The sequence below is a fragment of the Lissotriton vulgaris genome, chromosome 3_1, assembly GCF_964263255.1.
Source record: "Lissotriton vulgaris chromosome 3_1, aLisVul1.2, whole genome shotgun sequence".
In the NCBI taxonomy this organism is placed as follows: domain Eukaryota; kingdom Metazoa; phylum Chordata; class Amphibia; order Caudata; family Salamandridae; genus Lissotriton; species Lissotriton vulgaris.
The window spans coordinates 1476058293-1476084085 of record NC_141689.1 but is presented as its reverse complement, the minus strand read 5'-3'; the positions used below and the strand labels follow the sequence as shown (position 1 = coordinate 1476084085).

The 25793-nt window shown below is 44.5% G+C and overlaps 1 protein-coding gene across 1 annotated transcript in view; it reads right to left on the bottom strand.

Annotated features, from left to right (window-relative positions):
• SMARCAD1 (SNF2 related chromatin remodeling ATPase with DExD box 1) overlaps window positions 1–25793 on the bottom strand; it is an 833806-nt gene that overhangs the window by 534846 nt on the left and 273167 nt on the right. The window contains exon 6 of the mRNA XM_086961941.1: window positions 13119–13348. Coding sequence (XP_086818067.1) covers window positions 13119–13348 — 230 coding nt within the window. The remainder of the gene's footprint in view (window positions 1–13118; window positions 13349–25793) is intronic.

Sequence of the window (25793 nt, the reverse complement as noted above, 5' to 3'; positions counted from 1 at the left end):
TTGACTTCGGAGTACTGCTGCACCTGCAAGCTTGCGAAAGTTAGTATTCACAATGTCCAGTGGGCAGTCTATGGTCTCAGATGCAGCACGTTCTCCCTCCAGCAAACTTTTCCTTGCTTCCTGTCTCCGGTCTTCAGGAATGAGTTCAATAAGCCCGGCCATATCGGACCACATTTGACGGTCATAACGACAGATTATTCAATTAGCCGCTCTGATGGAAGCCACTGCCAGGGTAGACACTTTTTTACCTATAAGGTCAAGGCAACGCCCTTCCTTGTCAGGCGGTGTAGTGATGCCTGTAGCCGGGTTTTTAGATCTGTTGGGCAGCTTGAGAAATGACCAAATCTTGTCGAGGATTGCCAATGAGACAAGATGGGCTGTTAGCAGGGGCACAATATTTCTTTTATATACAAGGAAGAACCGCTGGAATAGACAGGCGTCTTCATTATTTTAACTCCTTTGTTCCAGATATAATCAATGATATGAACAGCTCTAGTAATCTTCCGGGACTCTTCCTTAAAATCATGCAGAAAGCATTCTGTCTGTTCGACTGTGACAGGTAATTGGAAACTGGCTGCCGCTTGCTGCAGCGAATCAGATGGTAGGGGAAGTGGTGGAGAAGGTATTGGTATAATGTATTCGTCCCAAGGATCTGTAGTATGGGCATTTTCTGGTAGTTCGCCCTCTTCAACCTCCTCTTCAGAGGAAGTAGTGTCTTGTCCCTGAGGGGGGCCTGGAGGCTGAGGTGCTGTAGCAGGAACCTCAGGTTGAGGTAAAAGATCAGGAACACCGCTGGACAAGGTGGATTTTCTGGAATAGCCTGTTGTGAGGGAGACCTCTGCCGGTAATCCGCCAGCATGGCTTGCAGATCCTGGACGAGAGTAGGAGGTAGGTGACTCATCTCACTCTAACAAGACTCTCTTAAGATAAACTCTGTGGTGTGGAACCATAAGGTCCTCCTAATAATATTGTTCCTGGTAATCTTCCTCATCGTCATCATCTTGACACTTGATGTGGAGCTCGGAAAGATGGTGAGCTATAACAAATGGTCCCTCATCCTCTTTGTCCTCATAATCATCATCCTGAACATACGTTTCTAGGAGATGCGAAGGAGTAAGCGGGGAAATCCTGCTATAATCCTGTCTCTGAAAGGTCTTGAGCTGGAAAACCCCAGATGAAAGAGGTGTTGACTGTGTAGAAACGACTGTCATAGTTGATGCAGTAGATTGCACAGGTAAACTCGTCGTTGACTGGCTCTCCGTTGATGGGCTCTTCGTCGACGGGGTCGAAGTCGATGTCGACGGTAATACCTGCGCCGTCGTCGATGGGACGGTCGTTGATGGCGTAGTCGACGGGGCAGAAGACTACTTAGACTTAGTCTATGATGACATCTTCGTCGACGGTGGAAGCTTCGTCGACGGTACAGTTGTCGTCGTGGACGTCGACGGTGACTTAGTCAATGAGGTCTTCGTGGAAGATTCCTCAGCAATGGCTTTCTTGGAAAGCCGAAGTTATAGCCGTCGTCGAGACAGTAGCCGTCGACGATGGAGCAGAAGAAGTCCCAGAAATCCTCGACGGAGTCAAATTAACTGATTTTTTAAGGTTTTTACTAACAGTTTTTGAAGTGGATGCCTTCTTAGATTCCTTGAGTGCAGAGGACGGAGGAGACAGCGTTGACCCAGAGGAAATGATAGGAGACCTCTGTGAAGGGTCAGAAATAGAATGGGAAGATTCGTGGTGTTTTCTTCCCTCACTTGAAGAGCTGTCATGGGATCTAGCTCTCTTGCTAGAAGTAGAGGCTCTGTCATCTTCTTCAGCCGAAGAGGATTTGAGCTACAAAAGCACTCTTGCCTCCCTATCCCTAAGACTCTTAATAGGGAAGGTACAGCAGATCTTGCAATCCTTTGCCTCATGCTTAGGATAGAGGCAGTAGATGCCGTCCTTATGTTGGGCATCAACATGGATCCTCTTATTCTCACATGTCTTGAATAAAACTTTTCTGTCAGACATAATGGAGTTGAAGTGAAGGAAAACTGAGTGGCACTCAGGGAGACTCCCTTCCACACGACGTGCGGTGAAAATCTGAGGAGAACTGGCTCTGCTTAGAGTGTTCTACAGGGTGCTGATAGATGATTGGTTGGAGCTGACTTTTGGTTCTTTTACCATAATGAGGTAAATAGGCTACTAAGATTTAGGCCTCAGGCCTTTTTATTTTGGCCTACTACTACTATTTACCTTTGGCACTACTTTTGTAATTTACTGTGGGACTCCCGCCTCAGCGACTGGTAAAGATTCAGGCATGTTAATCTATGAAAGATTCCCCAATACTGGATAAACTAGCTACTCTATCACTCGTTGACTTCATGCTGGTCTTTGACCTTGCACAGCGCTATGCTGCCTTTTGCACTATGGAAATAAAACACACACACACAATCTGGGAAACGATGGAAGGCCAGAAAGACTGATATGCAACTTTAACAGTGCTTCAACTGTTTAGGTTGCTTAGCAGTCTTTTGTACTCCTATGGTCTGCCTAATCATCTGTGCTGGGCAAAAGAAAGCACAAACAAAAGTATATCAGACAATCTATCCCCGTAGAGGGTCAACTTGCGTCTCTGCCCAAGACTACAAAGGTAGCCGAAACAGCATCACCCATCTCAGATGGTAGATCAAAGCCCTATTATTTGGTTCCATGTGGTCTGTCAGCACTTGGATCAACCTCTCACAGGGAGAATGCAGAATTACCTTTTGGGGCCAACCCAATACTTGCAGTGCCTGCAGACTTATGTGGTGGCATTTCTCCATTTGAGACCAGAAACCTCGAATCTCCATCTTATCCTAGTAACCACACCTACCCAGAGAGGCACCATCCCATCTTTTCTTAGAGCTAGAGGGGCAAGGAAAATGGTTTGTACACATGACAGATTGGAATAGGTCATCCAAAACTAAATTCCCCGAATTGCATCCTTGGAGAAGACGATTCTGTCCAATAGGCATTGCCTGTGCTGGTCACCTACAGCCACAGATTCCACTGAAAAGCTGCAATGCCAGTGAGAATGAGGCACCAGCAGAATGTAGGATGCCAGGAGCTTAACCAACCTCAGAACCATTAGGCTCAAAACAATGTCTGTCCCACATGCGTTGCAGGGCTTTAGGGACATAAAGGCAACAGTGTCCAGAAGAGCCTCTACAAAGGGTTTATTTTGCAGCAGATGAAGGTGAGATAAAGTCTTGTTCTTGGAGAATCCCAAGGTGGATAGTGATGACAAAGTTGGAAGTCAGAGACCACATGCAGCAAAACTGCTTTTAGCAGCCAGTAGCCAAGGTTCAGTAATGCATGAATCCGGACCTCCAAAGATGTACCAAAACCACCAACATGACCTTCGTTCTGACCAAATTAAGTCTTACGGGCACTTCAGTAAATTGGAAGTTTTAGGACTACAAAGCAGAGATGCTCCCTGGGGGACTGTAAGAGAGTGCATGAAAGTGCATATTCTGCCGGTGGTTGGACATCATTCTAGGGCTCAGGATCCAAGGCCAGTAGAACTTGAGCAAGTATACTTTTGAACTGTTCCTCTCTAATGAAAGAATTAATGCGTCTGAGATCGAGAGAGAGTCTTAGTATCCAATTCATCTTGCGTACTCGAAAGTACCAGGAGTAACACCCCAGTCCTCCTGCTGCATCTGGCACTAACTTGAAAGGCACTTGGAGAGCAACAATATCGCTTATTGTGACAGAAATGAAGTGTTGTCTGAGTGTAAACTTGGGGAATGTGAGGAAGTGCCTCCAGAAATTGAAAGGGGTAAACATCTTGGTTAATTTGTAGGACAGCCTGATCCGTAATGATTTCGCATCAGTAAGTCAGATAATATTGGATTCTGCCACTCTCCATTCTTGATGCTAGGTTGAAGGAAAAAACTAAAGCAGTTTGGCAGTGGAGACAGGCAAAGAGGAGACCAGGACTGTTGTTTCTGTTGGCCTTGATGACTGGAAATTCTCCTACATTTGCCAGTATGAAAAGTCTGCGTGAGGTGCTGTGTAATCAGAGTGTTGGACCTGGCACTTTTTGCAGGGTTATCCCCAAACTTTTTGCTTCTATCCTCCTATTTTTTTCTGACCCGTTTTTGTTGGCTTTAGGACTCTGGGCACTTTCCTACTGCTGATCAGTGCTAAAGTGCAAATTGTGATTATGATTGGTTATCCATGATTGTCATTTATTTACTGGTAAGCCCCAACTAAAGTGCACTGTACGTGCCCAGGGCCTGTAAATCAAATGCTACTAGTGGGCCTGGAGCACTGGTTGATCCACCCACATGAGTAGCCCTGTAAACCTGTCTCAGGCCTGCCATTGCAGTGTCTGTGAGTGCAGATTTAAACTGTCATGCCGACCTAGCAAGTGCGCCCACTTGCCAGGCCCTAAACTTCCCTTTTTCTACATGTAAGGCAACACTTAGGTTGGCCCAAGGTATCACCATGAGCAGTGTAGGTGAAAAGCAGGACATGTACTGGTGTGTTTTACATGTCCTGATAGTGAAATACTGCCAAATTCGTTTTGCACTATTGTAAGGACTAGCTAGCTCTCCCATAGGCTATCCTAGGAGCCACCTTGTAACATCTTACAAGCGCCACTTTCAATTGGGAAGTGATAGAGATTTGGGGTTTGGGCTCTCCGAAACTAGAATTTATTAACACACCTTTTAGTAAATGTGGTTTTTAAATTGTGCTGATGAGTCATCCTCATCTAGAGTGGTGGGATGAGTTGGCACTAGCACCTGAATAGGATGTGGCTGCCCTAAACAATGCTATCTCCATCCCCTGTAGTGTGGCTGGACCAAAAAGGACAGAGCTGGTTTTACTGAGCAAGAGAGACTCACTGAACAAAGTCTTCGAAGGGAAAAGGGGGTAAAAGTATTCAATCTAAAACCCCAGAACTTAGATTGGTTCTGGAATCAAGAGGAATTTCTGCCACAGAAGAATAGCTGAAGAGCTGTGCGGAGTACTGCCCCTCCGCTGTGTGTTGCTTTGCTGGGTTGGCCTGCAGTTGCTGCTTCTGCCAAGGAGAGGACAAAGACTGGACTTTGCTGTGAAACCTGCTTGAGAAGAGTCTCCAAGGGCTGGTGTGTGCTTGCCTCCTGTTCTATCTTAGGGACACAAATACTTTGCCGACAGCATTCTTGAATTCCACTGCTGAGTTCTGACCTGCCTTGGAGTGCCTACTCCAGTTCTGGGCCCCTGGAGTTTGTCCCTGCTACAGAAGGCTGTGAACGACTAAAGAAATCTACAAAATCAACGATTCGCTCTTCTTGCAGCTATTCCCGAAGTACAGCCTCATGCAGCTAAAGAAATTGCGGCCCTAAAAAACCACTGCACACAGACGCCAATAGATGCCCCGAAGTGCAGCTAAAAGAATAGACACATCACCATCAGCGGCTACAGAAGTCAACGCAGCATCCATAGTGCCTGAATTTTCCCATGCATCGCACCAATGTGGCAAGTTTTCCGACACAACAACAACAGACCAGAATCGTCTGGGAAATCGACATATCACTTCACCTGCGCTCAGAAGAACTGTCGCATCGCCTCCCCAGGACTCAGGAACTGATGCATCGCTGTGTCTTTCGAAGTCTCCCCCTCTGCGTCTGTTTTGCCTTGTGGATTGTGACACCTTTGATGGTAGTGTATGTAAAAAATATGCATCCATAGATTTCTATGGACAGAATTCCTTGAAAACTTTTAATAGTCGTATTTTGAGTTGTGTATGTTGGATTTGTTTATCATTTTGGTTAGTTTAGATAAAGATACTTTATTTTTCTCAACTGGTGTGGTGTCCATTCCTTGTTTTTTCACTCTGTTACTGTGTGTGATTTGTACAAATACTTTACACATTGCCTCCGAGATAATTGTGTCTGCTCGTGACAAACTACCAAGGGAGTGAGCAGGGCTATCTTATCTGTGTAATCCCCTTACCCTGACTAGAAGGAAGCGTCCTTACTTGGACATGGTGCATGCTAATTTCAACTAGAGCCACCCATTTCTAACACTGAGTGAGTTATAGATACCAATATTAAAAACCCTGTGAGCATCCTCTAAAGTTCTTGTGTTGTTGGTGAAACTGGTGAGTGGAGGGAAGTAACCTCTTTGATGGTGCTGTAGCGCTATCTAACAATTGCTCAGCTGTCTCAAAGAACCAATAGACATCGAATGACATGCCCATGAATGAAGCGTGGATTTTCCCTGAGAATTCACTGAACACATCAAGGTATGTCGTCTAAGGTCATGCAGATATCCATAGAAACAGGAAACGGAATGGAGTATTTACTCCAAAAGTAAAACATACTTTGCATCATCTTAATCATAATTTACTGTGTACGTGAAGGACCCTGCAGGACCTATGGCAATGCCAACAAGACCTGCAGACAAATTGCATTCAGGCAGCAAAATGCCAAACTTGAAGTAAAAAGTACATTCTTGCCCCAACAATCATTTCTTTTTGATCCTCTGTAAGGTGGAGGAGTAGGAAAAAAAATCAGTTTGATCGTGGAGGACTGCACTACAAGGCTCTCTGGGGTTGGATGTTGCTTCAAAAATGTACATCACCTGGCACTGGACTGTGACTCCTTGCAATGCTGAGACTCACAGCAAAAAAGGTTTGGATCAAAAAGCCAGGACTGAGTCATTCAGGGCATTGATCAACCAATGTCAGTTGGCAGCTGGCAGCTAAAAAAAGAGCCTGCCTGGTGAAGAACAAACGGGATGCCCTAAAAGGTCCAAGAGGCCAGAAGACTTAGAGATTTGAAGAAACTTAAATAGCTTAAGAATGACTATCTTGAAGATAGCCACCTGTTGCAAAGTCGACACTTGCCTGGGGAATTTGAGGTGCATCAGCTCCATGATGGTCACTGGATCTGAATCAGGCACCAAGGGCAAAGTTGGGAGGCACGCCCAGCAACAGCAAGATCTCCCCCTGGATTTGTTATCTTTGGTTAGTCTTCGATTTCTTCCCCAACTTGGACTTGGACTTGACTTTTGACAGCTTAGCATCTGTCCCTGACCCACTTTCGGTGCGTCACGAAACACTCGTCATATGACTAAGAGTTGTGCTTGGTCCCAAGACATCATAAGCAGATGTCATGCGAGTCGATCCCCAACAGCTGATTCTGACAGGCGTGGCATGACTTGTAACCTATCATGTTGCGAAATCCCTGCACAATGCCAAAGTTAGCTGAAGAATTTGAGTATTCTGTTTTAAAAAAATTGGTAGGAGCAGAGTTTTATATCTGCTTATTCAGGTGTGGAAAAAGAGGAACTGACAAGCTTGCAAAAAAGGATTCTTCATGTAGTAGGCAGGACAGTCACAAGAGAAGTTGGTGGCGCCACCCGTAGATGCGCAGGAATTACTGCAGTAATTTCCGTTGCAGGGGTAGAGTCACATGGTAAGCAAACTGCAGTTAAAGTATCCATCAGAACAATTTGTTTAAAGTTTAGGTCACCTGAAACACACACCGTTTGGAGGTAAGAAACTATATTTCTGGCAAGTCATGCCTTCTTTGTTTACTTCTCGATGCAATCTACACACTTTACTATTCAAGCTAGACTATGTCCATTATATTTTTTCAGCAAATAATTGTAGGCAGTTTACACATAATTTTTAAAAAAAGAGTAGAAGAACAAAGGCTAAATTCAGGACTACTCCAGGAGGAAGACTCTAGCCTCAAGTAAACGGGCAGAATGTGCAAAAGATAACTCTCATAGACGTCATCAATTGCTCTCTGACAGTTTCATACTTGGAGAATGCAACGTATGCCACCTTAGCCCTACAGGAGAGTGTGCTGGTATTGGGATGGAGGTTGAAAAACGTGTTGAATTTAATAGAAGGAAAACACCTTGCTTCATCCATTGTTAAAGGAGCCCTTAGCAGCCACTCTGCTTCATTTGAGCAACAAAATATGTTTTGACAAAAGGAGTAACTCAGTTCCATCCGATAAATTCACAAAAAGTGAAGGAGGCATGAGAAAAAAGTTGGATCAAAAAGGTCATTAATCATCGAAACCCCAGGTTTTACCCAATCTTACACAGAAGCTTCAGAAATAGGTGTCAGGGGCCTATGCAGAAACCTTCCTCTGTCCCTTTACCAGTTCATCATCTTGCTGTCTATCATTCGGGGAACCAAGACCACTACAGACCTATTGCACAAATTAATGTGGGTAGCAAAATTAAATACAAAGAGTGATGGTGAAAGAAGAAGTCTGTTATTCAAAATGTGAAAAAAAGTTATAAACAAATAAAGAAGACATGACCATGGGTGTGCATGCCCAAGGTAATGTAGGCTTAAACTGGGCAGGTATTTCTGAATAGCTTTGTGTGTAATATGTAACAGAATGAGAGGTCCATCATTGAAACCAGTAATATAAGCACAGGAGGGACCAAACAAGGTGCAGAGAGCAGGGGCAACACTTCGGCAAAAAGTGCCCAAGCTGAGCCAAGGAAGAAAAGGAGTATGTGGTCAGTTCTGCAAGTGCTAAAGACCTGGGTGCACCCAGGAAAATAGGTTTTAGTTTTGGTGTGCATTTTCTGGTCTCTTTGATGTCTTGAAAGAGCTCAGTTGAGCCGGTGTGAAAAGGGACAGTACTTACCATTAGAGCCCACTGACCATCTCATATTCTTGCCATTGACTGGCAACATTGCAAGGCCTGGGTCTACCATCTTTGCCTTGTGTCTCAAAAGTTCATTTCCCCTGGCTTCCACTGACCTCAGGAACAAATGCTTTAGGGAGTTGCATGGCAAGGGTGGAGGTTTAGTCCCGGGGGACATCTTGCCAGATGAGTGTTTAGAGTTCTGGTACTTTTCAATGGGACTTAAGACACTGGAAGCCCTCTACATACCTTTCTGTACCACACAATTAGAACTACCTTGAAAGTGTTTTGCCTATTGTATCCAGAGAAGCCTAGTCATCTGAAGCAAAAGACACACAGACGATGGACGGAATGCAGAGCAAATCAAACATTCAACTCTCTGTCAAGCAATCTGGTTTAAATTCATTGTTCTTTTGGTCCCCATGCCACCCCAGTTTAGACCCAGACATATGCAAATCAGTCTTGACCCTGTGCCTCATGGGAACAGTCAAGCCCGAACTACCAAGCCAGGTCCACCCTGGACCAGAAACAAGCATTCTGGGCCAGGTTTCGGGGCATCACCCCTCATCAGCACAGTGAGCCCGGGACCCACGTCGGGGCATACCCAACGCACTTAGGGCGAGAAAGCAAAAGAGACACAGATGATGGATGGAATTATCTGAAGGTCTTAAACTTGGTGTTTGAAATCCTGAGCTCAATACACCGGATCTCAAGAATCTTTAAGACCGCATTTAAGATGGTGACATCGACCCATAGAGGAGCAAGATGCTGCTAAGAGGCAATTCTGGTCCTATCATTGTCAAACGAGAAACAAAACAAATATTCCTGCAAAGCAGACACGGACAATTACATTTTACACAGCTCTTATTATATAATTACGAGACTACCAGCTTTTAGACTGATTGTAGCAGCCATGCATGCTAGATGCTTTCCTGAAGGAGAATACTTAATTCATGTGGCCTGGGGGTGTCCTAAAGTGAGAGCAAATTGGGGAGAGATCGTCGCTAAATTTAAGAAAATGAAACTACATAACTGACCCTTCACCACCAGTGGCACCACTGGGACATGTCTGGAAGGTTCCCTCCCATGTGAGATGTTTTAAAGCCCTGGCTTCACTTCTATACTGAGGATTGATAGGCAGGTTAGAGACCTCATCTTCTGCAATGATGCAGAAAACGCCTATGCAACACTCATCCAATCCATTATATGACCCAAAGATATCTGGTACCCTTTGAGGCAATACTCATCGCAGAGACGTGAACAATTATGGTGCCTGGCTGATTCACTGCTTGATCTTCTGTAGCGCAAATATGCTCTTGTCATCGAATGAGTAATACCATGCTTTCGCTCGATGTACATCTGAGCTCACGCACGTGGAGACTTCTTTTTCTATGACAATAATGACTATGGTAATTGGCTACAGTGTTGCATCAGTTCTCTCTTCCAGAATACATTTAATTAATGATCTTTGGTGATGAACACTGAAACGTAAAATATATATTTTCGCTTCCACTGCGACATATCTTTAGCACTCACGAGCGGGTGTGACTATGTGAGGGTAGACTCATGGTTTAATCCAAAGTAGAAAGAAGAAAAGCCAGCAATCTCGGGTAGGAAGAAAAAAACGTGTTTAATTCTTCACGAGTTACACAGACAAGTTTTGGAACGCACCATTGTCAATTTTAGCGAAGGACCACCATGTTACACCACTATATACAAGTTCATTGGTTCTTTTCTGGTCACATGACAATTGATACATTCAACAAAGTACTACTCTCTTATATTTACATAGTAAATGTATGAATGTGGACGCCATTTTTTTAAATTTCCGCCATCTCAATATGCTCAGTTTCAAAAGAGTATTTCTGGTTTTATATTTTGCATCCACATGTCATTACTTTAGTTTTATGATAAACTACATTGCCAAGTAGATTATAAAATATCAGTCATACATATTGATAACACGGTTGCAATTTGTATTATAACCACATTCAAAGGATTCTAATACCCAATTTGCTATAATATAATGATTTACATATCAATGAGTTCATGGCCTCACTTGAATCCATTTTGTTGTCATTCTATTACCAGGGAACTTGTTATCCTAATACACATTCATTTTTATTCAGGTCCTAATTGGGTATAAATGGTACATAAGATACAATTTCTTAAGAATTATTCAGACTTCTGTTTTTAAAGAAATTTTCAAAGAGTACCATTGATTAAGAAAGCGAATCTAAATAGAAAGAAAAAAAGGTGCAAGTTAGCCTTATTTAATCATGCTGCGAGGAATTATTATCTCCTCTTTAAATGTTCATGTAATATTATATCCAATGCACGAGGCCTATGCCCTTGGATTATTTCTACAATGTTCAGCCTAGATGTACTGCTAACTCTTCTTCCATGCTTAGACTAACAGCGCTTTTGTTTGGAAATCTAGTACATAACGAGACTCCAATCTTCCTAATTTAGTTTCTCGGTCTCCTCCTCTTTCTAGTTTAGGTACATCGTCAATACAAAATTATTTTAGGAAATGTCTGTCGCTGTTGTGGTGTGATTCGAAATGCCTTGCCACCGGGTAGGTGAAAACCCTATTCGGTATGGCTCTTGCATGTTCAAGGATACTCTGCTTCGTTTTGTGTATGGTACTCCCTATGTATTTAAATTGGCAGGGGCAGATTAAACAAATTGTATCCGAGGGATTACAGTTCAGAAATGTGTTCATCTTTTTGGGGGATTATTTTGCCCCAGTACCTCATATGGTAATACTTTTCTGCTATTTTTACACGCTTTACATTTGTTGAACAGGAAAAATTCCACAGTGACTTATTTTAGATCTTCTGGAACCCGAGATGAAATGACTATGTACTACCTGGTCCTTAATGGACCTCCTTTCCAATAGGTTATACAAGGGTGATCTTGTACATCCGGTCCAATAAGAGGATCTCGTTTAAGAATGGGCCAGTTTTTCTTTAGTATATTACTTATGGCACCAGAGTCATTAGAGAAGTTAGTTATTAGACAAAATGTATTTTGTGTATCTTGAATCACATTGTCTACTGGAAGACTGTCTTGATCTGACCACCGCTTTTGAACTTGCTCTATCCAATATTTTATTAGGATAACCCCATCATTAAAACCGCTTTACAGCATCACAGGCTGCATCTTTGAAAACTACCTCTATTGTACAATTACTTTTTAAGCGGAACAGCCCTCTACGGTATGCTCCACTAAGATTTGTAGGGTGACTGCATTTTGCATATAGTATTTAATTTCCTGCTGAAGGCTTTCTATAAAAGGTTGTGCATAACTTATTTTCTGTTACAGACTCTAAGATCAAGAAAGTTTACATATTTAGTGCTCATTTCACCTGTAAATTTTAAATACACATTGTTGTCATTTAGATTCGTGATCTATTCATGGGCTGACTCTGTTGACCCTCTCCATAAAATGAAGAGGCCGTCGATAAATCTATGCCAGCTTATTATGTGTTCTACCCACAGTTCTTTGGTCTCCGACCAGGCCACCTGCTTCTTCCACCAGCCCACGAAAAGATTTGTGTAACTGTGGGCGAAGCAGGTACCCATGGCCGACCCATGTAGTTGTTTATAGAGTTGCCCCTGGAACAAAAAAGAGGTTATTAGTTCAAAAGAAGTCGGTATACTCAAGAAGCATTGTGTTGTGTTCAGTATATTCTAAGGATCATCCTTTTAGGAAATATTTAACTGCTTTTAGACCATCTTCATTGCGTTATGGTTGTGTACAGACTAGAAAGATCAAGTACAATCATTAACATGTCTGATTACCATGTGATGTTGGCAATTTGTTTCAAGAAATCCTTTGCATCTCTGGCATAGGAATTCGGAGTAATTACTGATTTGAACAAATAATCAATATATATAGACATGTGTTCTGTCAAACTTCCACATGATAAAATAATGGGACGTCCTGGTGGAAATGTGTTGTCCTTATGTATTTTAGAGAGATGAAAAAGTAGGTATTTTGTGGATAATGGCGTCTAAGAAACTGCACTTCTTCCAAATCCAAAATTCCTTTAGTATGCCAATCGGAGATTAATTCATGGTATCTTTTGACACCGTCAGTGTATGTTTTTCAGGTTACCAGTTCCTATTCGATAGTTGTTACAAGGCATCATTGCAATAAAATTCTCTTGTTAATAGCACAATATTTCATACTTTATATGATGGCTTACAGACTATTTCTTTGTCATTCTGTAATGTATGTAGAGCTGTCTTTATATCTGACAAATAAATAAGGGAAACCACAGTAAGTGGAAAGGAAACAAAAAAAATGTGTGATTCATCGGAAAAAGACAAAAAATTGAATTTGTTTACAAGGTAGAAGGGAATATCCTTTACTACTAAAACTTCCACTGGCACACGCCTTTACTGCAGCAGACACATTTATAGTATCAATATGCACGCCGCCGGTGGAAACACAGTCACAAACAGTCACTAAACTTACAGAGTCTGATGTTTTCTTTTTAGGATTCTCTTCATCATCACTGCTTTCTGAACTTTTGCTAATGGACTCCAATTTTCTGGGCTTGGCGGGTTTGGCAGTTTGTTCTTCATCACTTTCTTCACAACTGCTGCTTGATGAAAAATTTGTTTTTTTCTTTTTGCTGCACTGTTCGTTACTTTTCTGCAAGTTATTGCTTGGTGGGGAGTCTATTTTCCTTTTCCGAGAGGAAGCTTTAAAAATAAAAAAACAGTATTAAGAAACAATACAAATACCATTTATTAAAGCAGTAACAGTATTTTACACTATAAGCTATTATGTCTAAGAAAAACACAAATGGGCATGTCCATTTTTTCAAGACTGGTGCCATATAGCGCGCAAAGTCTACACTACTGTTTCAAATAAACTCATTACAGATGGAGGAAAAGACGCTTATAGTGCCTTGCTGCTATTCGACGGGACTAATTAAATTAAAACGTTATTCATTGTAATATGCAACGCCCTTAAAATGAACTGTGTTTGCTTGCAAAACAAAGGAAGGGGCAGGATTTCTACTCAATGGAAGATAGCACAGAAATTCAGCAGAAAACAGGCATTGGTAAAGCCAGTAAGTTTGGCTTTAATATACTTCCATGAAAAAAACAGTTGTGACCAAATATGCAAAGACTAACTATGCTATGTCGCTACATAACCAGGCACTTTCTCTGCCACTCACGTTTTGTCTCAAGTGCAGTGCTGTTGGCATTAGCACTGCACGCTTTGGGAGTAAGAGAATAGCAGCACAGCCAATTTGGGGGATAAAATTGAGGAGGCCATCTTAGGAAGGACTCAAAGAGACCGTTTGAACAGAGATATAGCACAAGTAGCCTAGGCACCGCTGTGCATGCCTGTGCTGGAATATCAATGCTCCGTGTCAATGCATCAACACTCGAGATTTTACCTTTTTATTCTCCTGTTGGACAAGGAATTAAAAATTGTATGACCAACCCAATTAGAAAGAGTTAAAGATCTGTATCTGGTAGTTCTTTATGAAGATCAGATCCAAGGTAGATACATTGCTGAAAATAGGGACGGTGCAATGCTGTTGTAGATTGCGGTCTTATAGAAAGGAGTGATGTGTGGGTGTCTTTGTGATCCCCAATGGAGCCTTGAATCTCCCAAGAAACCCTGATCAGAAGAGGAGGAGAGTTGATCCCAGCTATAATCAAAGAAACAAGTCATAAAAAAATGTTCTGCCATTTGGTCTTTGGAAGATATCCAGCCTCAGAGGTTTAGGGGTTGTGTCTGTAATCTCCACAATGAGTGATAGGAATATCAAGGCATTCATTGGGGTAATCAGGTTGCATTTAAGAGCATCCTTGTGGCTAACAGCAACTCCACCACCAGTTTTTTCTTTTCTATCAGTGTGGAGGGTGGTGTATCCTAGAAGTAAACATTATCAAGCATTATCAAGATGGAGCAGAACCACCAGGTTTTAGAAAAGTAAAAGTGACAAGGGCACAGCCATGGGAAAGAGCAATTCTAGAAGTTGCATTACAGATGTAAGCCTAAAGTTCCAGAAGACAGCTTTTATTGTGATGGACTGTAGATATTTCAATGGGTTGACAGGAGGTGAGGTTGTTCTATCTTAGACTATGTTTAGGATGTCATGCTCTAGCGATTTCATAATAGGATATTGTTGTGGGAGATGATGATATGGAATATTCCAGGTACTGGACGTGTTAAATGAAATATGCGTGAAGGAATGCTCTGAAGCATGATGGTTGATTTGTGTGGGGCTCTTCTGGGGTCGTTGTGGTGAGTGAGGTGTAGCTAGGGGCAGGTCAGGAGAGCAGACCCTGGAAGGAAAGTTTTTGTCAAGGGAACAGTTGGCCTGAGTGATTTGCAGACTTTTTTTTCACCTTATGTAAATGACCCATTTTGATGTCAAGCAGTTTAATTTTGAGAGTGGATGCGAGAGTGAACTCGTCAAAACTAAGCTGTAAAACCATCCCTAATGTGAATCATGCCTACAGGCATCTGGGCCTCGGACGGAGTCTGTTTGTATGCTCTTCTTTAGGTTTAGTTGGACTAGACTGGGCTGGGAGGTCAGTTGACAGAATGAGGCTGCATTGACTGGCAGCACTGGCTATTGGGAGGGTTGTGGTTTTGGTCCCTTATAATATTTTGGACTGTGTAAAAGTAGTTTTCTTGTAGGTTAGTGTCCGAACTACTTTGCTTAATGATTGCGTTATGGTGTCTGGTTACATTCCAGAGGGCTGCATAGGTTAGTCTTAAAATGATGGGACGTAGAGGAGTGTGAACTATGGTGACGAAAATGAGCCAAAGGCTGTAGAGGCTCACTTAAAGTCATACGGTTTTGGTCTTTATCACATGAGCTCTAGTAGTTAAGGTTCAGTCTATGTTAGGACACAAAAAGGACATCGATATTGAGTCCACTTTTAATAATATATACAGTGTCAAATTAGTCCCAATTTGCTACTTTATGCATTCTCCATTTGTCAAGCAGAAACCCATAGAGGAATTCTCCATACTCTTTGGATGCCTCAAACTTCTTCCATCAAGGCTTCGAACATGCTATCTTTAGTCCACTCTTATTGCTACCTATAAGTGCTGGCCTACCATCTAGAGCCCATCCCTTTCCAGATCCCTCTTAAAACAGTAGGAATTCATATAGCATTATAAATCACTGATCATTCCACTAAGTATCTGGGAATATGTGGACTAAATATCATTCTAGGAAACCCATATATTCGATTCAGCACTCTAAATTGGTTTTAAGCTCAATGTTAATGGTTGGTTTTTTTCAGTCATAAAATGTAAATCAGTCCTTCATAGTGAATCAATTTCAATCTGCCACAAGTTACATGCTGGTACTACATACAAGGAACTCAATTATTAAAACATCTATGGATCTTATGTGCACTAAAGCATTTCACAATAGTCCACCCTGGTCAGCTAAGGCTAACTATTGAGGTAGATATGTTGCTGAGAAAGAGGGGTCCCAGTAAACAAACACAGAATTATACACAATCAACAAAAATCAATTGACAACAGTCTGCTACCATTGTTTTTATTTACAATGTAGCTCGGCCACATTATTCAGGAAATTAAAGAAACACTTATAATTCCTATAAAGTGCCCTGGTAACGGGGGAAAGGGATTGGTGCAGTGAGTGTAGGAAGGGTAAGTGACATAAAAAACAGAGCCAAAGGCTACAAACTATCAAAAATTGTTGAGCTAATTCAAAATATGAATGACCATAGGTTCCAAATTATTATTTGCAACATAACATGCTTCATACAAGTGCTAAATATCGTTGTTCACGGGATAAAGCTGAGAAACACACAAAACAGTCGACGTTTCAACCCCTATTGTGAAGGCAGGAAGAAGTTGATCCCTTGCATTGGGGTCTTCATCAGGACGAGAAGAAGGGGGGCACAACCGTTGATGCTTGTTATTGTGGGTGGAGAGAGAGTCGTTTACTCCCACAAAGCAGAAACATGTAAAGCCTAGGTTGAAAGGCAAGAGTCTGGTCTCAAAACCACTGAAGAGTGCTGGAAAGAGTGTCGTTCTGGTTGAATGAATCAATGTCTAGTGCAGACAATGGTCCCGGTCCAGATTTATCATGGATGAAACAGCAAGTCACTGTTTTGACACAACGTATTGTCCTGGTTATACACAACGTATTCTCATATACACAATGATCCCGGTGGACATACTACGTGAAAAATAACTCAGCAACTGTGAAACTGGTTAGACAAATTCGTGACTACTGGAGAAATTGTCTTGATAAATACACTTCTTGACGAAAGAATCAGCAGGTCTTTTAAAACATGACATGTGTCATCCCGCAATAGTCTGAATAAACTTACTGCACCCAAAGTGGATCAGCAGATGATAATCCGTCACCTATTTTATTTATTTATTTATTTATTTTGAGAGTTTTCTATAGCGCGAACTTGAACCGATTAGGTTATCAGAGCGCTTTACATAGCACCAGTTCCGTTACATGTTATCACAGCAGTTTACATAGAATCAGTTACGTTGCACATTTCAGGATCTTGAACCGATTAGGTTATCAAAGCGCTTTACATAAGACAGCATTCGATGTCCAGTGCCCTCCTCCGCCGTGTAGCGGGGGACCACTTCCAGCCCTCCGAAGTCGTCGAGCTGTTGGGACTAGGCTCCTGGAATTTCAGCTGCCCCTTTACAACTAATTTGTTTGAAGTCATGACAGAAATCTCAATCCCAGCATCTCAATCGGTGCATTACAGGTAAAAACAGGATATTGGACCACTAGGTAAGACCAAATAGTGTAAACTGTGGGCACCCCGGAATATATGAGGAAGCAGTCGATGCGTTACAGGTAAGAAACAATTTCATAACAGGTTATAGGGCCAGTACATAGAGAAACAAATTGTTGTACATTGTAAGCATCCAAGAATATATGTTGTAGCAGTCGGTGCATTATAGGTAAGGACAGTTGCAAAAACAAGTAGATGTAGAAAAGCTGCAATAAAAGGCAGACACTATCACAAGATACAGGCAAGTAAGGAGCGCGGTAGTAGAACTTAGACTATGTGTCTGGTCTCCAATAGTGAGATTGAACTAGTCCATGATGGCCGCCACTGCGAAAGAACAGTCTAAAATGGCCGCCAAGAAGGGGAATCATAGTCCTCTGTTTGTTGTTATTGCTTTGGACCTGTGTGGAGGAGATATGCCGAGGAGCCTCGTGGGCCTCTGGAGGTACCGGCAGAGATTTATGGTTTCAGTTAGTGACCCCTGCCCTTGTGAACAATGGCGGTTTAAAAATGTGAAATGAGTGGAGTAAATAAAGTACCTTATGGTTATTTTCAGCTCAGTGGCGCCTTAGAGCTTAGAATGCAGTATTGCCGATATCACATTTTGCAGGGTCTATTCAGGAGGTGAAGTAGGATGCGGTGAATTACTGGCAGGCTGCGTGCTAGCCCCCATGCCCGATCCTCGGTCCCCGCCAGCACCGCAAGAAGGCTGTTGGTCCGCAGGTCTGCTCCGCAGCACTGCTCCTAGAGCCCTTGCAGCAGCATGAGAGGGGGGGGGGGCGCCTGGAGTCATGCTCGCCGAACGAACCTCGCTGTTGCCTGCACATCGTCCAGAGCTCCTAAGCTGCACCCCCTCCCGTCTCGCTCGGTGATGTCGTGTGTCTCCCGCTATCCTCTCCTTTAGCCTCGGAACTCCCTCCTTACCGCATATGCCTGGGTATAATCCGCCGAACAATATGAGGGCAGCTCCCTCGCGGATCCTCACGGTGGGCGTCTCTGCTCCCGGTCAGCGGGCAGGTATCCTCTACTGGCTCCGCTCAGCGCCACATCAGCCGGTTCCCGTTGTCCGTTGAAGACAACTCATTCAACCCCACAGACCACACATAGCCTATGCGCCTCCTCTCCTATGGGTGCCGCATGTGTCCGGGCAGAACCGCCACGCCGTAAGAGGGCAACTCGCTTGCAACCCCTCACCAGGGGCGTCTCTGGTCCCAGCCTCCTAGCTCCTGCCGGCTCCGGTCAGCGCTCCAGCAGGCTCACCGCTGTTGTCACGATCCCGGGTGTCTCTGGAGACCCAATCTGGTCTCATCTGCCGGCTCCGGTCAGCGCCTCTGCAGGCAGTCTCTGCACGCTGCTGGCTCCGGTCAGCTCCTCTGCAAGCTCCCGTCAGACGTCCGCAGCAGTCCTGTGTTGGGTGAAGGCGGGGGTGATGAGGTCCTCTCCCGCGCCGTTAAGAATACGTTCCAGTTAGTTGTAGTTACATTCAGTTGCGTAACTACGGCTACCCGGGATACTGAGTGCTAACAGGGATTAAATCCAAAATTGGAATCCCAAGCCCTCGGAGCTCCGACAAGGAGCTCCTACCCGGCGGCCATCTTGACCTATGCTCTTCAACATCGTGAAAGAGCTCTCCAACCCCAACACCGAAAACAACGACATCACCCCATCGCAAGACCTCTGCAACTCCCTCGCCTCCTACTTCCACAACAAGATCGCGGACATACACAACAGCTTCAGCCCTCAACCGACGCACGCCACGACCAAACCACCGCCCCCCACCACCACCCTCCGCGCCTGGACTCCGATCAGCACCGAAGACACCGTCCGCATGATGAACTCCATCCACTCCGGATCTCCGACCGACCCCTGCCCTCACCACGTCTTCAACAAGGCCGACGCTGTCATCGCACCCCACCTGCGGGACATCATCAACACCTCCTTCGACACCGCCACCTTCCCGGAGAGCTGGAAGCACGCCGAACTCAGCGCCCTACTAAAGAAACCAACTGCGGACCCCACCGAACTCAAGAATTACCGCCCCATCTCGCTCCTCCCGTTTCCAGTCAAAGTCATCGAGAAGACCGTCAACAAACAGCTGGCAGTCTTCCTCGAGACGAATGGATCCCTCGACCCTTCACAGTCTGGCTTCCGAGCCAACCACAGCACCGAGTCCGCCCTCATCGCTGCCACCGATGACATCCGAGCCCTGATGGACAACGGAGAAACAGCGGCCCTCATCCTTCTAGACCTCTCCGCGGCATTCGACACTGTCTGCCACCGCACCCTAGTGCAGCGCCTCAGCAACGTCGGAATCCAGGAGAAGGCACTGGAATGGATCATCTCCTTCCTCGACGGAAGAACACAGAGAGTCCGTCTACCACCGTACAAGTCAGAGGCCACCGAAGTCATCTGCGGTGTCCCTCAAGGATCCTCGCTGAGCCCCACCCTCTTCAACGTCTACATGAGCCCCCTCGCGGCCATCGCACGCCAACACAACCTCAACATCATCTCCTACGCTGACGACACCCAGCTGATCCTTTCCTTGACCAACGACCCCGCCGCCGCCAGAGCCAACCTTCACGAAGGGATGAAAGACGTAGCCGAGTGGATGACGACCAGTCGCCTGAAACTGAACTCAGACAAGACGGAAGTCCTCATCCTGGGCACCTGGGACGACTCCTGGTGGCCCCCCGCCCTGGGCACCGCACCCAAACCGACAGACCACGCACGCAACCTGGGCTTCATCCTGGACTCCTCCCTCTCCATGACCAGACAAGTCAACGCCGTCTCCTCGTCATGCTTCAACATCCTGCGCATGCTACGGAAGATCTTTCGGTGGATCCCCACCGAGACCAGGAAGACGGTCACCCAGGCCCTTGTCACCAGCCGACTGGACTACGGCAACGCCCTCTACGCCGGATCCACCACCAAGCTCCAGAAGAGACTCCAGCGGATCCAGAACACCTCAGCCAGACTCATCCTCGACATCCCACGACACAGCCACATCTCCGGACATCTGAGAGACTTGCATTGGCTCCCCGTCAACAAAAGAATCACCTTCCGCCTCCTCACCCACGCACACAAAGCCCTACACGATCAAGGCCCGAGCTACCTCAACAACCGCATCAACTTCTACGCTCCCAAACGCCATCTACGATCAGCCAGTCACGCCCTCGCCGCCGTCCCCCGCATCCGAAGAACGACAACAGGAGGAAGGTCCTTCTCCTACCTGGCCGCCAAGACCTGGAACTCCCTCCCGTCCGACCTGCGCCTGACCCAAGACCACCTCTCCTTCAGGAAGAAGCTCAAGACCTGGCTGTTCGAGCAGTAGCAGCACCCCCCCCCCCCCAAGCGCCTTGAGACCCTCCGGGTAAGTAGTGCGCTCTATAAATGCCTTTGATTGATTGATTGATATGTAGAGGAAGAATCGGTGAGCTAATTCCGGCCAAGCGGATATACAAGCGGCACAGTCACTGTCTAATACTGGATCCTGCTGCGTGACGGCCGCCGATTCTATGATTCATTCCTATTGATGCAGATGCCGCTTGTATATCCGCTTGGCCGGAATTAGCTCACCGATTCTTCCTCTACATAGGTGACGGATTATCATCTGCTGATCCACTTTGGGTGCAGTAAGTTTCTTCAGACTATTGCGGGATGACACGTCATGTTTTAAAAGACCTGCTGATTCTTTCGTCAAGAAGTGTATTTATCGAGACAATTTCTCTAGTAGACACGAATTTGTCTAACCAGTTTCACAGTTGCCGATTTATTTTTCACGTAGTATGTCCACCGGGATCACTGTGTATATGAGAATACGTTGTGTATAACCAGGACAATACGTTGTGTCAAAACAGTGACTTGCTGTTTCATCCATGATATATCTGGACCGGGACCATTGTCTGCACTAGACATTGATTCATTCAACCAGAATGACGCTCTTTCCAGCACTCTTCAGTGGTTTTGAGACCAGACTCTTGCCTTTCAACCTAGGCTTTACATGTTCCTGCTTTGTGGGAGTAAACGATTCTCTCTCCACCCACAATAACAAGCATCAACGGTTGTGCCCCCCTTCTTCTCGTCCTGATGAAGACCCCAATGCAAGGGATCAACTTCTTCCTGCCTTCACAATAGGGGTCGAAACGTCGACTGTTTTGTGCGTTTCTCAGCTTCATCCCGTGAACAACGATATTTAGCACTTGTATGAAGCATGTTCTGTTGCAAATAATAATTTGGAACCTATGGTCATTCATATTTTGAATTAGCTCAACAATCTTTGATTGTTTGTAGCCTTTGGCTCTGTTTTTTATGTCACGTACCCTTCCTACACTCACTGCACCAATCCCCTTCCCCCGTTACCAGGGCACTTTATAGGAATTATAAGTGTTTCTTTAATTTCCTGAATAATGTGGCCGAGCTACATTGTAAATAAAAACAATGGTAGCAGACTGTTGTCAATTGATTTTTGTTGATTGTGTATAATTCTGTGTTTGTTTACTGGGACCCCTCTTTCTCAGCAACATATGTACCCAGGTCCCAGTGACTATTGGGTGAACCCCCCTTTTCGCAACTAACTATTGAGGTAGGGCAGACCGCTTGCGGGTGGGAAGGGGGTGTTATTAAGGATTATCTCATTCATACTTGTGATTGCTAAGTCTTCTGATGATACTTGACCGATGTTTGAACATGATGTCCAAACTGAATAAAAGTATATTCGAACCCAAGGATAACTGTCTGTAAAGTTTCTACATTTCTATATTCAACTATGTAGGAAGGTAGGGTCCTTCTAGCATGGTTACCCCCACTTTTTGCCTGGTGTCAGTGTGTTTTTGGCTAGTCTGACTGGGATCCCGCTAATCAAGACCCTAGTCACTGTTTTCTCCCTATATTTGACCATGGTAAGTACTCTATACCTCCCCAATTGGCTACGGGTTTACCCATATAAGCCCTTAGTATATGGTACTGAGGTACCCAGGGGTCTCTCATGGACTGCAGCATGTATTATGCCACCCATGAGAGACCATTCAGACTGTGACTACAGGCCTGCCATTGCAGCTTGTGTAAGCTGGTACTAGCACCACTTACAACAGTAAGGAATACCACAGCACCCCATACAAAATGTTCAAGAGGCAAATAAGTTCCAAACACTAAGGACTTGTATTAGATAAAATAGTTTTCTTTAATGCAGAAAAAGACCGTTGTTTGAGTATTTCTCAGTATATTCCTGTTCCATAAATCAATTTTCCCCAGTTTTCAATACATCGATGACCGCCGACACATGTTTTGTCACACAGTGACTTTTTCAAGCCTTAGATGTTTTAAACAGCTTGGTGCTGGGAGAGATTTGCCGAACACATTTAGTTAAGTTACACAATGGCACTTCCAATGGTGGCCTAGTGCTGCTCAAAATGTCAATGGGAGACAAAGTTATCGTAGGGCGATAATAAGCCAATGTCGGGGATGTGGTTGTGGTAAAAGGAAAAATCTGGGACCCTGATAAGTCCCTATCTGTAGCCAGCACGAACGCGAAGTCCTTGATGGCACCCAAAGTAATCTCCCTTGAAGTGAAGAAGTCACTCCCCTGCACCGCAACAAAGCTGACAGGTCTGCTGCATCTGGCGTCCCACGGACTTCGAAAGGCTCAGCGTCACAGGAAGTGGTTTGCAACTCCCTTGATGGCTGACCTGTCTACTCTTCAATATTGAGGCAAGTACCCCTCATCTGAACTGCTGGGACCAAACCCCCGAGCACAGCAGCGATTTGCCGTTGCCAAGGATTGTTGGCTCTGCACTCCAGAGATCTTAGGGTTACAAGAAGCTCTAGCCTCCAGCATCTCTTCATGCCAAGATAATCGTCCTCACCGCATCCTCTGCACAATGGGCCTTAATCTTTGGTGAGCTGCTCAAGGTCCTCTTGAGACTTCTGTGCCTTCGGACTGTCGGTCCTCGCAAAGGTCTCCTCCTGCTCCAGTGGACTCTCCTGCTTGCTCGGGCCTGCTCTGTCTCTCCAGCTTGTGATGAGCCCCTTGGACCTTGCTGGTCCCAACTTTGCTCCTTCGCTTTCTACGCCTGTTGTAGCTGCCAGTGCTTGTTGATGCTCCTGCCAGACACCGACCCCCTGATTCTCGACTTCCAACATGAGACAGCTCGTGCACAGCTCCTGGTCTTCCTCAGCATCACCTGGTCTTCACAGCTGCAGCGACAAGGTCACAGTCATCACTGCTGAACCTTCTGACATTGTTGGGTATTGCTTTTTAATCCCTCCTGGTCACCTCTGAGTGGCACAGACTTGGTACCCTCTGCTTGCAGGTTCTCCTCATCAAGAATCCACCCTTGGATTCCACAGGACTCGAACAGTATTCGCCAGCTGTATCTTTTCTTAAAGTCCGCCTTTGTGGACGACAGCGGTTTCCGATGTCACTTCACGCGTATTCACCCAGCTTCCCTGGGGTATCCTGGTTCCTGGGGTATCCACGGTGGGGTGACTCTCCAACCTTTTGTCTTCCACTGGGTTTCTTCAGGGTCCACTGGGAAGGGACCTTCTTCAAAACTGCAACCACAACTTTCCAGTTGAATTCTACTGAGTACACGGCTGTGTTTTCACTCTGCACACAGCCTCTGTGGGGTTCCTGGATATTTACCTTGAGTCGTTCCTTGTGTCCCCAGCACCTCCGAGTCTCCTGGTCCAAGATCCAACTTCGGGCGCAGTTCACATTCCACTTTTTTAGTATATAGTTTGGTCTCCCCCTGAAGACCACTGTATTTTGAGCTGTTCACAATTGAAGTATTGTTCAATATTTGTAGTTGTGTTTATATCTCCGGGTAGGAGATATACCAATGTGTTAGTGAGGATTAATAAATAGACTTATTTTTATATATACATTGTAAATGTAAATGTACAGGAATTTATATAGCGCAAATCACCAACTGGTCTCTAAGCGCTTGCTTAGGGAACCCGTCCTGGTATTCCCCTGTGAGATAACCCCGGCAGGGTATCCGCAAGGTGAAAGCCAGGCATCCCGCCGTGAGGGGCCGTTGTGGAGATTAAGCAAGCTATTGCCTAGAGTCGCAGAGTGTGAACCCGTGAATCGAGTAGGCACCGGAGCGAGAATTGTCGATTCCATGGACATTTTAGGACTCAAGACCCAGCCGAGCCGGGAATTGAACCCTGGTCCCGGGCTGACCTCTGCTTCCAGGTCTGCCTCCTCTAACCAGTGAGCCACACTTCTCTTGTGTAATTCTTTTTCGTTTAACGTACTCTACATAATTAGATCTGGTAAAACAATCTGCTTAACACTCCTTCTGGATACACCTGAAGGCTGCTCTCCACAGCTATCACTTAGAGAGATTTCTATGGTTGTCTAAGACCACTAAAATCACCATAAGGGTTGGCTGGATTAGTGCAATGTGCTTCACTTAAATAAGTGTGCACCATGTACTAAGCCAACCTCCTACAAAGTACAATTAAATAAACAATTACAAGAACTAAAATAGCTTTAGCTGCGACATATTACAGAATTGTTTTTTGTTCTCTGTGGAGACATGCATAACAAATGCAGTCCGTATTCTATGGGATATATTCATACTTCACAGTAGGTACTCCAATCTGATTATGTACAATAACTAAGAGGCACATATGCTAACAAATTTTCTCTGGTACTCACCTGTGAGCTGAAACTCGCTGGGCAATATAAAAAGAGAAGTAAGACTGGAGCACATTCAGTTTTATGCAAGATAAGAACATGTTCTTTGAGATCTTCCAGAAGGACAATTTTGCAAATGATAGGCAAAGCAAGCCCAGCATTTTGCCTAAGGTGACCTATGTTCTACTTCTGCCACCACCTATTCACCATACCGTGCAACCCTGGGTAAATTACGAGTTACTTGAAGCATCTAGGGAAAAGAAAATATATGTATTAATATATTGCTTTAGTGTTGTGTGGTTACCCCAGAGGTGTTTTTATCGGCCATAGAAAAAAATTATATGTAATACATATCCAGTGCGAAAACCTCACAAATCTCGATTTTTTATATGTGCTAGAAGCAGTTCACTTTATTATTTAGGAAAAATGCATACAATTTTCCATGTGCAAAAAAAAGTCCTAAGTACAAGTGTCTTGGTAAAATGGAAGCTGTGTGCCTCCACTGAAGCGAAGAAAGTGCTAAATTAACTAATGCCCTCTCTGACCTGAAATAAATTTCCAGAAGAGACAATCTGAGCCTCATGGAATTACTCGACATTTTGTTTAATCACATTTCTCAAACATCAGGATGTATGCTTCCTCTTCTGTAAGGAATATGCAAGGAATAGCTTGTTCTGCCAAACTGACTAACCAATCAAGATAATCTTTAGCTAAACACATGCATAGATTTCT